The sequence below is a fragment of the Coenobita brevimanus genome, chromosome 24 (genome assembly GCF_032717465.1).
Source record: "Coenobita brevimanus isolate Jiangsu-jjx chromosome 24, ASM3271746v2, whole genome shotgun sequence".
Lineage (NCBI taxonomy): Eukaryota > Metazoa > Arthropoda > Malacostraca > Decapoda > Coenobitidae > Coenobita > Coenobita brevimanus.
The window spans coordinates 11,119,174-11,134,487 of record NC_136977.1 but is presented as its reverse complement, the minus strand read 5'-3'; the positions used below and the strand labels follow the sequence as shown (position 1 = coordinate 11,134,487).

General features: G+C 42.8%; 1 protein-coding gene across 1 annotated transcript in view; it reads right to left on the bottom strand.

Moving 5' to 3' along the window:
• The window catches only part of LOC145393549 (uncharacterized), a 252,668-nt gene that overhangs the window by 130,057 nt on the left and 107,297 nt on the right, over window positions 1-15,314 (bottom strand). Inside the window, exon 8 of the mRNA XM_080267700.1 lies at window positions 2,336-2,448. Within this exon, the coding sequence (XP_080123826.1) occupies window positions 2,336-2,448 (113 nt within the window). The remainder of the gene's footprint in view (window positions 1-2,335; window positions 2,449-15,314) is intronic.

The window sequence follows — 15,314 nt, the reverse complement described above, 5'->3', positions numbered from 1 at the left end:
TTTTAGTCACAGGATAGTGGTAGGTGGTGGAGACCATCATCCACTCACTTGATGTAGTACTGCCTACTTCTTCCTTAGCCTTTATCATTCTTTTTCTGTGCCTGCCCTTCTCTCTTCCTATTTCTCCCATCTTTCCTGTCACTTCTTAATGCTTTTCTCTCCTTTACAGGTGACTTTACATTGAATGACAAGCCAAATGGTTTCCTGTAAGCCAAGAAACCATTCAGAATGCTGGGTGGTAACCATATAACCAAACCATAAGTGCTCCCTATGTGTCAGCAAGTGAGTTGGTGGAGGGTTAGTGCCCCTCCCCGTAAAACAAATAAAGTCAAATGGCCACCCCTTACGGGATTATGGCGTTTGGCAATAGATAGATAGATAGCGTAGTGAACACTGTCATCTGGGGTATGGATTCTCACCCATCAGACGAGGTACAAAACACTGTGGAGAGCTAGGCAACTCAACAATGAATATTTTGTGTGTGACCAATGAACGTTTAACCTTTCATGGAATACATAATAATAATTTTAAATCATCATCATCATCATCCAGACCTCCTTTCCCACCTTAGGGCAGGGAGAGGAGTAGCAATGCCCAGACAGCCCAAATTTGCTCAATCCAATGGGCCATGCTTCCATTCGCTCACCATTCAAGCCCACAGAATCCTGGTACTATCTGATAAGCCGAAAACATTCACATTCTGCAGCTTCACATAAACGTATCTGATAGCGTAAATAATTCTGAATAAATTTAATATTTGTGAAAGCCTTAAAGGGTAAATATTTCATGCACTGATGAAAGCTGTGACATCGATAAATCATGTGTTAACATTCAGGTTGTTCAAGGAAAAATGCTTTCAAAATACAAAGCAATTTCTAAATAAATGTAGGAAAATAAGAGAGAAGAAAATAAAGGAGCTAAGCAACCAGAACAGTAGCTAAAATGACATAAAGAAGGGCCACTGAAAAGGCTATCCCGACTGCATCATCAATCACATTCTCTGTCAAGAAAATTTCCCTTCAAAACATCAACGATTCTCTGTCACAACAATTCACACCTTGGACAATTCCGCATCATTCATACACTATTATTATCCACAATGGGTGTTTATTTAACTGTCCTGGGACTGTCTGATGGTGGGATTGTATACAATGGTGCTGCCTCTTCTCTACCAAGTTTGAATACGAGTCGAAGAACGCATTCTACAGTGACCTTGACTGGGTACAAGTGAGACGGACACTGGTAGGCTATTTAGATTGACTTTAAACTTTTTTTTGGACTCATTTGGGTGGATTTAGGACTTGGTTGGGGGGGGGGGGAAGGGAACCAATGGCTCAAAAGAGCATCCCTGTACTTTACATGTTAAATCTACCCTGAAATACAATACCCTGCCTAGTGATGGGTATTTACTTAACCAAGTGCACTGTTAAACTGGGGTTTGCCTGTACTTCCCATGCAGCAAGTTAATACTAGTACTTCTTTCAGTACTCTCCCCCAAATCTCATATATTCTTTATGTCTGTCATAAGGCATCTCAGTCAATCTTATAAGTTTTCAAGATCCACGAATGCAGAATAAACACATCTTTTGTTTATCATGTTATTTTTGGTTAGGATTTTGAAAGTAAACATTTAAGTTTCAAAATCTCTTCCTATTTTTAATTAACCCTTCCTCATCTTCCATCCTTATCAGTCATCTGTTCCATTCTGTCTACACAACAGACCCTTAATTTAATGTACAGTACCTCGATAGACCGGACAATGGATTTAATGGACACTATGAGGTCACCGGACTTTTGTCAGCTATAACGAACAATGTCCGTTAAATGGGATGCAATACATGTTTTCTACCTCTTCTACTCCAACCTGGCCTGAAATTGCCCTCTCCCCACTGTGGTTGCTGAGTTGTAATCGCAGATTATAGTGATACTGTTCTAGTCATGAAGTGCAATGCCAAGGATGTGAAATAAACTCCAAAATGGCAAAATTATAAGCCAAGTTAATGCCAAATGAGTATAGTATTCATTTTCAGTACTAGAATATGCTACTGCACTAATTTATTTTCACTTATGTGCTTGAAATCCCACCTCAGGGGGTACCAACAGACATAATAAATTACTGGCTTTATATGATCAGGATTCCCCTCAGTTAGTATGTTATAAGGAGGGTCTACTGTAATTACCTTTCCATGCACCTTTGTGTGTGTGTTCAGTAGACTGCTTCCTAAAAGATTCTTGCAGTTTCCTTTGCTACCACTCCAACTACAGAGTGATAAAACAACTGACCTCTTCCTATCTTCAAGTAAAAGAAATATATGCAACAGAAAATATATCTTACCTGTGAGATTTCATGCCACAACTCATGATTACTGATGTGCTCATTATTAAAGCGGTACACTCTTTCTTGGTAGGCAGCAAGCAGGATTCTCTCTGCAGACAGTGTCCATCTTTCTAAGGAAGATAACAAACATGATGGTAACGCTAAAATTAGTAGCTTGACTTTGAAGAGGTATGACAATGCAATTAAAACTCATATTCATAATTCATTATATTAATTACTGCACTACCAACTGACAGTGCAAAAGATAAACCTACTGTACACACTGGAAGCTCATTTAACTTTGACATGACACACCATACAAGCAGCTGAATGGGTTACTATTCATTCATCCATCATCATCCAATCCTATGTTACCCCATGAGGAGCAGAGGAACACAGGGTTAGGCAAGTTGGTCCTGACATTTAAGATGAGAGTGATCAGCCTTACTCATCCCTGAGTGACATTATGTGAGCAATAAACCCCAACCACCCCTTGGATATAAATCGACAAAGGCTCAATCCAACTGAAGTGCCTTAATTACCCACTAAACAGGTGCCATAATTTAGTTATGTGGTTACCACCCAGCATAGTAAATGGCTTCCTGGTATACGGGCAAACATTTGGCTTGTCACTCAGTGTAGAGTCACCCATAGTCAGAAGGAAGGGGAAAGAATGAAGGAAAGTAAGACAGAAGGGGGAGTGTAAAGTCACCCGTAGGCAGAAGGAAGTGGAAAGAATGACGGTAAGAAAGACAAATGAGGAAGGAAGGACGACAGGAAAGGGCAGACACCCAATGCGGCACTACATCAAGTGAGTGGATGGTGAGTACCCCCATCAACTTTGCTAATTAATCTCTAAATGATGGAGAGCTTCCCTCAGCTGAATTAAACCTTATAGCAACTCAACTGCCCTTCATAGGTTAAATGGCGCAAGCATTTATTCTATAAGAGGAAATTTATTTTCACAGAAACAAAGAGCTAAAGGCCAGCTGCCTGTAAAAAATCTTTCTTTCCAGGAAAAGCTAGCCAAAGTTGTCAAATTCATGATCTGTTCATTTCAAGACACTGTACAGTGAAGCTTGATTATCCAGGTTCGGATTATCCAGGTTTCGGTATATCCGGGCCGTGACTGAATGGTTCTGTGGTACAGTAATACATAAAATTATCTGTACGATAGCCCTAGTTTAAACAGAAAGCATCTGGTTGCTAGCGACAGTGTCACGGGTAAATGAGTGAGTCTACCTCCCACCCACTTGTGTGTGTGTGTGTGTGTGTGTGTGTGTGTGTGTGTGTGTGTGTGTGTGTGTGTCCGACTCTGGGCATAGGCTTCACAGCCTGCTCTCAAGGCCCAGTAGTCCTCCTACATACCATGCACCTTTACATGTCACCACTTCGGCGCTAACACCCACCGTCCACATTGAATACATGCTAGGGCTGTCTCATACAGGATTGGTGTATTGGTATTAGTGGGGGTATTTTTACAACATGTCGGTGGGTCTTCTGGTAGATATTTTTTTTTTTTTTTTTTTCTGTAAGAAAAAGAAATTGATTTTAGAACTCTGAAAAAGTGATCCCGAGGCTGGCCATAAAAGCACGCAAGTTTCTGAACTCATGGCCATTGAGGGAGCCAAACATACACTTTACTTTAAGAAGTAAAAGCACCTTACCAAATCAGCTCTTCCTGATAGTCTGCTATATTTTTCTGAATATTTCTGGGTTGGTAAATAAACACTTCTTATTATATTTGTTTCCTCATTGTTTTTAGCTGTTTTGCTGCGACAACTCTTTGTCTGATTCGTCAATGTAATGGTGGAAGGGACAGTTCTAACCTAAGTGTTTAACTAAACCTGGCCTAACCTAGCTTAACTGTACCTAATAATTTAACCTAACCTAACCTCCAGTTGAGAAATTGGGAAACGGAATCTATCTTTAAGTACGTTGTGTTTCTTCCACTGAGCTGGAAACAATCATAGGAATGTGATGATAACAACAGGAAGGAAACTTTTCAGCGAGAAAAAGTAATTTACCAAACTGAAAATAATAAGAAAAATACAGAATCAAGCTGGAGGAATATGAATTCCATTGGTAAGGTCTTTCTGCTGTTTAAAGTTTACACTTACTGGTAAATAAATCAGTATAACAGTACTCGTGTTTTGTTTCCGCTGGATTAATCGTGATTTCGGACTATTCGGGCACCCCTTCACACCACATGGTCTAGATAATCAGGCCATCTCTGTACCTTAATACAATATAATGAATCTGACAGACTGAAAGTCATAAAAAAGGAGTTCCAGTGTTGACCATTTGCATACAAGGAGTGAGAGTATCAAGTAACTCATGCATTAAAGTGCTGAATAGAAAAAGGGTTGAATATGCACTGCCAGAGGGGTTAACTGACTGACTGATTACCAGTGCTGGGCAGGTGCACAAAAACTTGCGCAAAGCGCAATTGCGCACCCTTGCGCTCTGGTGATATCGTTTGCGCATTGCGCACTGCACGAGACCATGTGCAATTTTGCGCTTGCGCACCTGCCTTTTCATGTTCGCAAGCGCAAACTTAGCTGTGCTTGCACAAGTAAATTTGCGCTTGCGCACCTCCCTCGTGCACCTGCCCTGTGGTGCGCAATCCAAGGGACATGTGGTCTTCCAGGGAACAAGTGGTCTTGGGAGCTAACCGCATGGCTAGACAGTGGATGGGGGGGGGCTGGGGCGGGTCGTGAGGGTGGGTTGGTGCCTGGTGGGGGGAGGCGGGAGGGAAGGGAGAAGTAGCATTTCTTAATATACTTCAACAGAGATAATGTATTTTTAATCTATCTATCTATCTATCTATTGCCAGACGCCTCAATCCCGTTTGGGGTGGCCGCAAACAAATCGCCTCCACGTCGTCCTGTCCCCTGCCATTTCACTGCCCTGCTCCCAACTCACACCCCCCTCTCTCATATACCTCTCCACCCCATCCCTCCATCCCATCCTCAGCCTCCCCCTCCCTCTTCCCCCCTCCACCTCACTCACATACACTCTCTTCGTCAGTCTTTCACCCTCCATCCTCTCCACATGGCCAAACCACCTCAGTGTGTTCCTCATAATGCTTCCTATCACATCCACATCCACGCCACAACGCTCCTTTATATCCTCATTCGTCAGCCTGTCTCTCCATGTAACTCCAGAGGCTCCTCTTAAATAACTCATTTCCACTGCTCTCACTCTTGACTTGTGTTCTTCCAACAACGTCCAAGCTTCACTTCCATACGTTAGAGTTGGTATCACAATACTGTCATGTAGTAACTTTTTCACTTCCATGCTCGCTTCCCTGTTTCTTATCACTGCTTTCAAAGAACCAGCAACCTTTCTTCCCTGCTGTACCCTTTCAAGCACTTCACCCTCCAAACCTCCATCCTTACTCATCACACTAGCCAAGTACTTAAACGTACTCACATTTTCCAATTCCTCACCATCCAACCTCGATGTACATTCACTGACTTCATCTCTCTCATTGACCATCACTTTACTCTTCCCTACATTCACCTTTAGATTCCGTTTCTTACACACTCTCCCAAACTCATCCATCAAGCCTTGCAGCTCCCCTTCGTCTTCACTCAACAACACAGTATCATCTGCAAACAACAGTACATGGAGTTTCCAAACACTATCCTCTCTCACCAGGGCCACTCCAACATCCACTACCCTACTTTGTACCTCTTTTATTACCCCATCCATGAACAGATTGAACAACCATGGAGACATGACACATCCCTGTTTCAACCCAACCTCCAAAGAGAAAAATTCACTTAGTTCACCATCCACACGCACTGCAGCCTTAGCACCATCATACATACTCTTCACAGCATTGAACAACTTTCCATCTATTCCATATATTCTTAATACTTTCCACAATCCTTGTCTATCCACCCTGTCATATGCTTTCTCCAAATCCATGAAAGCCGCATACAACTTCTTTCCCTTCTCTAGAAACTTCTCCACTAAAGATCTAAGAATGAATATCTGATTTACACAACCTCTTCCCTTCCTAAAGCCTCCCTGTTCTTCTCCAACTAATTCCTCTGTTCTTTCTCTAACTCTGTCAATAAGTATCCTACCATACACTTTTCCTATTATACTAAGAAGACAAATGCCCCTATGATTACCACACACTTCTTTTTCCCCTTTTCCTTTGTACAAAGGAATAATTATACCTGACTTCCTATCCTCCGGGACTCTACCTTCCTCTCAGGCCAATCTGCACATCTTCCACATCCATTCTACTACTATCTCTCCCCCATGCTTCAGCATTTCACCACACACTCCATCAATTCCTGGGGCTTTCCCCAATTTAACTTTCTTCATTGCTTCCACAACTTCTATCCTACTGATTTCTTCTTGTCTTCTCACCTCCCTCCTTCTCCCAGCCATTCCCCAGCCACTTATACTCGCATTACTTCCATCCTGTATGTTCAACAATTCCTTAAAGTGTTCTCTCCATCTGCTCACTTTTTCTCCCTTCTCCACTAGTAATCTACCATTTTTATCTTTCACTCCCCTGCTAACCTCACATCCACCCTGTCTTCCTCTCTTCACCTCTTTCCAGAACATTTTCTTACAGTCCCTCCGCTTTACACTCAAATTCCTTCCAAATTCCTCATCCACTCTCTTCTTACTCTCTCTTCCTAATCTTTTCACCTCTCTCTTTCTTTCTACACATAACTCTCTCTTCCGCCTCTCAACTTCTTCCACGCCCCTATTTCTCATCCATTCATTGTATGCTTTCTTCTTTTGTGCCACAGCCTGTCTCACTTCTTCAGTCCACCACGCTGTTCCTTGCACCCCCCTCCGTCTTCTCTTCCTCCCCCACACCACATCACAAGCTACACATATTTCTTCAGTAAATATCCTGCACACACCTTCCACGTCCCCCATCTGCTCCAATTCATATTTGCCCAATCGCTCCTCCACTTCTCTCTTATACTCTGCCTTTTTCTCATCCTCTTGTAACCTTTCCACTCTCCTTGCAACTACTCCTTCCTCTCGTCTTTCCCTTCTATTCCTCCATCTTACTTGCATCCTAATTCTGGCCACCACCAAGTAGTGGTCAGAAAGTCCACTCCCCCAGCCTCTATACGCTCTTGCATCCATTACACATCTTCGCATCCTTTCATCCACACACACATAATCAATCATTGCCTTCCTTTCATTCAGTTCACCACCCACCCTTCTCATCACTCGCCATGTATACCTGTGGATCATTTTATGCCTGAAGCGGGTATTGGCTATCACCAACCCCCTCCCAGCACAAATGTCCACTAACACACTGCCCTTCTCATCTATTGCAGCAGGCACACCCCACTCACCAACTATTCCATCCACCTTCACATTCCCTACTTGACCATTCATATCACCGATCAAAAACACTCTCTCATTCCTTCCAAACTTTTCCATGCACACTTCCACATTTGTCCACAACTCTTCTCTCACTCTGCTAGAACGATCTTGCGTTGGCGCATACACACACACAATCGCCCACATTTGTATTCCAACTTTCAACTTAACCCACACAATCCTTGACCCAACTGATCCATACTGTCTTATGCTCTTCTTCCATCTTTTACTCACAACTGTACATACACCTTCCTTTGCCCTCTCATTCTCACCTACTCCTGCACATATACCCCATCCATACTCCCATCCTCTCACACTTTCTCCTCTCCATTTTGTTTCAGTCATTCCACATACATCCACTTTTGCACCCTCAAGCACCTGGACAATCTCTCTCTCTTTCACCTCATCATTCGCTCCTCTTACATTCCACGTAGCCATGACCAAGTCCTTTGTCCGGTCCTGGGTCGTCATTGTTTGGTCAGTCCTTGTCCGAGGCTTCTTGTTTGTTTTTTTAGTTAGTTGTTTTCCGGGGAGGGGCACTAACCTTCCGCCAACCCTTTTAGTCGCCTTTTACGACAAGCAGGGATACTGGGGGAGTATTCTTGAAAAAAACCCATACCCCCAGGGGTATAGTAGAAGAGTAGGAGAGTGAAAGATAGGAATAATAGATTGTTGGTGGAGAAGAGAGAGAAATTGAGGAGATGGAAGGAGCACTTTGAGGATTTGTTGAATGTGGAGAGTGAGAGCAATGCGAGTATAAGTGGTTGGGGAATGGCTGGGAGAAGAAGAGATTAGAGGAGGGAGGAAGAGATCAGTAGGGCAGAAGTAGTGGAAGCAATGAAGAAGCTCAAGATGGGAAAGGCCCCAGGAATTGATGGAGTGTGTGGTGAAATGCTGAGGTATGGGGGTGAGATTGTTGTGGAGTGGATATGGAAGTTGTGTAGATTGGCTTGGGAAGAGGGAAGGGTTCCAGAGGACTGGAAATCAGGTATAATTGTTCCTTTATACAAAGGAAAAGGGGAGAGAGAAGTATGTGGTAACCATAGGGGTAATTGCCTTCTTAGTGTGACTGGTAAAATATATGGTAGAATACTCATTGATAGGGTTAGGCATATGACAGAGGAGCTAGTTGGAAAAGAACAAGGGGGATTTAGGAAGGGAAAAGGGTGTGTAGATCAGATATTTGTTCTAAGATGTTTAGTGGAGAAGTATCCAGAGAAGGGAAAGAAAGTGTATGCTGCCTTCATAAACTTGGAGAAAGCTTATGACAGAGTAGATAGGCAAGGTATGTGGAAGGTATTAAGAATATATGGGGTGGAGGAGAAATTGTTGCGTGCTGTGAAGAGTATGTACGAAAGAGCTAGGGCTACGGTGCGAGTAGATGGTGAGCTGATTAAGTTCTTTGATCTCAATGTGGGACTGAAACAGGGTTGTGTGATGTCTCCATGGCTGTTTGATATATACATGGATGGGGTTGTAAAGGAGGTGCAAGGTAGGGCAGTGGATGTGGGGGTGGCTCTAATGAATGAGAATGAGATTTGGAAGATTCCGGTGTTGCTGTTTGCTGATGATACAGTATTGTTGAGTGAAGATGAATGAGAGTTGCAAGGTTTGGTGAATGAATATGGGACAGTGTGTAGGAGGAGGAAGCTGAAAGTTAATGTAAACAAAAGTAAAGTTACGGTGTTTGAGAGGAATGAAGTCACAGAACGTACAGTGAGGTTGGATAGTGAGGAAATGGAGAATGTGAGTGCATTCAAGTACTTGGGTAGTGTGATGAGTAAGGATGGAACTTTGGGGGATGAAGTGCATGAAAGGGTACAGCAGGGAAGGAAGGTTGTTGGTTCACTGAAAGCAGTGATGAGAAACGGAGGTGAGTATGGAAGTTAAGAAGTCACTGCATGATAGTATTGTGATCCCTACCCTGACGTTTGGAAGCGAGGTGTGGACCTTGTAAGAGGGGAACAAGTCAAGAGTGAGAGCAGTGGAAATGAGTTACTTGAGAGGAGCATGTGGAGTGACATGGAGGGATAGGTTGACGAATGAAGAAGTGAAGGAACGTTGTGGGGTGGATGTGGATGTGGTTGAGAAGATTAGGAGAAATACACTGAGGTGGTTTGGACATGTGAAGAGAATGGAGAATGAAAGACTGACTAAGAGGGTGTATGTGGGTGAGGTGGAGGGAGGGAGAGGGAGGGGTAGACCGAGGATGAGGTGAAGGGATGGAGTTGAGAGGTATATGAGGGAGGGGGGGGGGTGAGTTGGGAGGAGGGTAGTCAAATGGTGGGTGACAGAGCGACTTGGAGGCATTTTGTTTGCAGCCACCCTTTGTGGGATTAGGGCGTCAGGCTATAGATAGATAGATAGTAAATAATAATAAATATACATTATTTATTAAGATTAGCATATGCAATTCCTTACAAAAACCATTAAAACATATTATTTAAATCAAATATCCACAGCCTAATAATTTATTAGGCTGTGGATATTTGATTTAAATACTCTGTTTTCATGACTTTTTATTTTTTTGTAATGAAATACATATGCTATTGTATATCTATATTGAATTATTAAATAAATTGTCTTGACAAGACAAGAGAGAGAGAAAGAGCATTATTCTGAGGGAGAGAGAGAGAGAGAGAGAGAGAGAGAGAGAGAGAGAGAGAATAAATATGGGATTGGCAAAGGAGCGTCCCTTTGAGTGAGGAGATAAGGCATAAACTTCGTCCCTCTTCTCTCTCTTATTCTCCATTCCTTCCCTCCTCTCTCTCTTATTCTCCATTCCCTTCCTCCTCTGTTGGAGAGAGAGAGAGAGAGAGAGAGAGAGAGAGAGAAAGAGAGAGAGAGTTGATGATACAGTAATCACGTGATCTTTGCCAATGCCTTGGTAAATATGGGCTGTTTTCCCGGACAATGACCTACTGTACCTCAGTCACCGCGGGTGGTGGGCAGGTTGCTAATTTAGTAATTTATTTAATTATACCAATATATATTTTACAGTAATACATACAAATATATGCAAATGATTTGCGCTACCTCTTTGCGGCATTGCACAAGCTAAATATTAGACTGCGCACTTGCGCAAATTACAAATAATAGAAAATAATAATAATAAATAAATGTAAGTAGGTATGCTGTTTTATTTAAATATCTCAATATTTTTCAGTAATTCCCAAAAATATATGCAAATGGTTTGCACTTGCGCTTTGCGACATTGCGCAAGCTAAATATTTGTCAGATTGCGCATTTGCACTTGTGCAAGGTAGTGAACTGTGGATTGCGCTTTGCGCTTGTGCAAGGTCCTTCTTCGTTTGCGCTGCCCACCACTGCTGATTACACCAAAAAAATTGTGGCAGCATAACAAAAAAAAGTCATTGCCACCATACAACAGGGGTAAAAGCAGAGCAAGGATACATAAAGTATATACATACAGACATCATCTAATCCTGTGTTGCCCCATGAGGAGGGTAGGAGCACGGGGCTAGGCAAGTTGGTCCTGACATTTCAGATGAGAGTGACCAGCCTCACTCATGCCTGAGTGGCATTACATGAGCAATTAACCCCAATCACTCCTTGGATGTAAACCTACACAGGCTGAATCAGGCTGGAACATCTTAACCCGCAGATTGCGCAACTACCTTTTTTTATCCCACCCTGTAGTGTGCAAAAATTGAAAAAAGTTATTGTTTATTATAAACTTGAAGATAAACATCCAGGGCATCATCTACACACACACAAAAAAAAATCTCTCTCTCTCTCTCCATCTTTGCATAGTGCCATTTGTAAGTTTGCGTAGGGGTGTATTGATAAAACGATTTTTTTTTTTTTTTTTTTTTTTTTTTTTTTTTTTACTATAAATCTGAAGACAAACATCATCTGGTAAAAAAAAAAAAAAAAAAAAAATCTCTCTCTCTCCATTTTTGCTTAGTGCCATGTGTAAGTTTGCATAGGGTTGGAGTAGTTAGTGGTGATGCATGGCCACTAGAAGGTTAGCACAGCCTGAGCTGTGGCTCGCAATGCGACACTTCCCAGCCTGAGCTGTGGCTCGAAGTCCACTGGTTAATTATTCATTAAAACACCAGGTGCTATAGTTTCGTTATATGGTTACAACCAAGCGTAGTAAATGGTTTCCTGATGAACAGGAAACTATTTGGTCTGTCAATCAGTCTAGAGTCACCCATACACAGAAGGAAGAGGAAAGAAAGATGGAATAAAAAACAGAAGAGGAACGAAGGAAATAAGGAAGGAAGAGAGGAAAAAGGAGTCATCTCAAAGCAGCACTATGTTGTGTGAGTGGATGGTGAGCACCCCCGCCTACCACACATAACACAAATAAAAACAGTTTGTTTTTGTTTTTGAAGGCACCAACATGCTTGCATGCGTCGACCTTGGTCACCTAACGGCGACACTCTATGCTGCTCAATCTCTGGTAGCTCCCCTATTAAGTTCCTTGACCCTGAGGTCACACTCAATGACCTTGTCTCAAGTCTTTTTCAGTTTACCTCTCACTACTCTACCCTCAACAGAAACACTTCTCACTTTCTGCACCCAACTATCATCTCCCATCCTCTCCACATGCCCAAACAATCTCAATCTATTACTCCTCATCACAACACCAATACACTTCAGTCCCATCCTATCTTTCAACTCTTCCATCATCAACCTAGCCCTCCAGGCCTCGCACTCAAGGACGCAGTGCACATCCACCTAATCATTGCCACTTCTGTACGTCTGAGCCCGCGAATATCCTCTTCCTTTACTGCCAAGGACTCACTACCATTCATTACACTCCTAACACATGCTGCATACAAAGATCCCTTCGCACAGAGGGAGACCCCTCTCAATGTCAGAAGAGGCAACAGCTCCATGAAATTCTTCCAACCACTCCTCATCCTAGCCAAAGAGCTAGCTCCTGCCCGACCTCCAGTACATAACATGTCTCCTAAATAACAAAACTCTTCCACACACTCAAGAGACTCACCAGCAAGTTCAATCCTTTCATGTCTGGCAATATCCACATGCTCTCCTCCATACAACGCACGCATGAAATCAGCATTATCTTGCAGTCTGCCTCTAATACCACAACATCTCTTATGCACCCACTTATCACAAACATTAAAGATCATACAGTATACTGCACCAAGGACACATCATTAATTTGTGCATACAACAACAGTTAAAACTGTACATAAAAACTAAAGCTGACTAAGGAAGCCTGCTTTCTCAACAACTGAGACGATGGCTTCTTCTGTCATACAAACTTCTCTTCAAGGACTCTCCAAGGATAGAAAGTAACCCCCATTTCCCTCCCTAAGGAGAGGTATCAACAGTGTGCATCCTTTAGATTGGGACATTAAAGTAAGTGGTGCCACACAGCCATTGGGATCAGATACTCTTCACAATAAGGAGGGTGTCTTCCCTCCAGGATATGGCAATGCATTGGGCATGTATAACAGACCAATAGGTGGATCACTACAACTTCCCAGTGGCAGGGCATGACTGTACAAGCCTACAGACTAATTAATGCCATCATTTCCCACCGCCTGCTTGAAACAGAAAGTGAATCCCATGGATGCTGCCTTTCTCATATCCTATGACTAATGCTACAAAAGCCTTCGTTTAATCACGCTTGTTCTAATGCTGTCCACAACAAGGAGAGGGCCTATAAAAGGTACCGGAGCCAACCCACCCCTGAATTACATCTTTTATACGTTTCTGCCCGTCATCGTGCTAAGTCTGTTCTTCGCTCTGCTAAAAATAATTTCATCCGTACTAAATGCTCTCAACTCTCTAACTCAAATTCTTCCTGCTCCTTCTGGCACCTTGCCAAAAACATTTCTAACAACTTTACCTCATCATCCTTCCCTCCTCTTTTCTACTCTGATCACTCTGTAGCTATTTCTTCTACTGATATGCTGATCTCTACGCTCAGACTTTCTCCTCCAATTCCACCTTAGATGATTCCAGTGCTGTTCCTCCATCACTTCCCCCCTCTGACTTCCTCATGGCTGACATTAAAATTTCTTCAGCTGATGTATTTTCTGCTATCACAGGCAGATGGGCATCACAGGCATATGGGCCTGATGGAGTCCCTCCTGTTGTCCTCAAGAACTGTGCTTCTGTGCTAACACCCTGCCTAGGTAAACTCTTTCGCCGTTGTCTATCAACTTGTACCTTTCCTTCGTGCTGGAAGTTTGCTCTCATTCAGTCAGTCCCAAAGAAGGGTGACCATTCCCAACCCTCTAACTATCGTCCAATTGCTATAACATCCTGTATCTCAAAAGTTTTCAAATCAATTCTTAACAGAAAAATTTTAAAGCATCTTTCCTATCACAACCTTCTTTCTGATCGTCAGTATGGTTTCCGTCAGGGACGCTCCACTGGTGATCTTCTCACCTACCTTTCAGACTCCTGGTCATCCTCCTTTCGGGACTTTGGCGAAAGCTTTGCCATTGCGCTTGACATCTCAAAGGCTTTCGATCAAGTCTGGCATAAATCTTTAATTTCCAAACTGCCCTCTTATGGTTTCTATCCTTCTATCTGTGCCTTCATCTACAGCTTCCTTTCTGGTCGTTCTATAGCCGCTGTTGTAGACGGCCATCATTCTTCTCCTAGATCTATTAACAGTGGTGTTCCTCAGGGCTCTGTCCCATCACCAACTCTCCTCCTTTTAACCCCTAACCATGGGGCGTCACTTTCGTGACGCTTGGGAGCAAGGGATCATACCGCGGGGCGTCGCTTTTGTGATTCTGTGTTATTTTGAATTCACCCGGCCTTCCAAGTGGGGGCTTGTATCATCTATCAGTACTACCAATGTCCAACACTAGTCAGCACTCCTAATCTCATCTGTACTCCCATCCATTGTTGACAATTTAGCCATTTCTCCCCGTTCCTGACTCCCCTCCCTACCCCCCCCTCCATTACCCTATCCTCTCGCCTGCCCGGCCGTGCTACGCTAAGTAAATCTTCCCTGGAATTTTTCACTGATTTCATCCATTGAAATAAGCCCTACGCCCTATTCTTATACCAAATAATATATACAAGAAAGAAATAAGGTAAGTGAGAGTGCCATACACCTGGAATTGGCTAATTATCACCTGACAACACCTCACGTGCACTCGTTCGCTAATTTTCGCTGTTTATTTCCCCTTGAAATATGCTGTACAATCTATTTTCGTAATAAATATACATATAAGGAGGGAAGGGAGAAGCCTAAGTGATATTTACATTCACCTGGAACTACCTAATTTATAATGTATTGTCTAGATTTCCTGCCAATCATTTCACTGCTATATATAGCTGTTTCAAGAGGCTAACGTTGGTAGTAATGAATTTCCCTAGGTAGGCCACCACCCCGGCCCACCCTTATCAGTTCACTCTCATCTTCTAACATGGAGGTACGTCAGTTTGCTCTTGCTAGCTTCAGGGACTTTTCACCCCCATGCAAAGGGCCCTGTGACCTTTACCTCCTACTAAACCTCGTGTGGAAAGAGGTAAAGGGCTGACAATGGATAAAAGAGTGACTACGATCTTTCTATGGAGTAAAACAGTGCAAGTGGAATTGTAAATAATGTGTAAACAGCAAGTGAAAGTAATGAATGTAAATATACGTGAACAGTGGAAA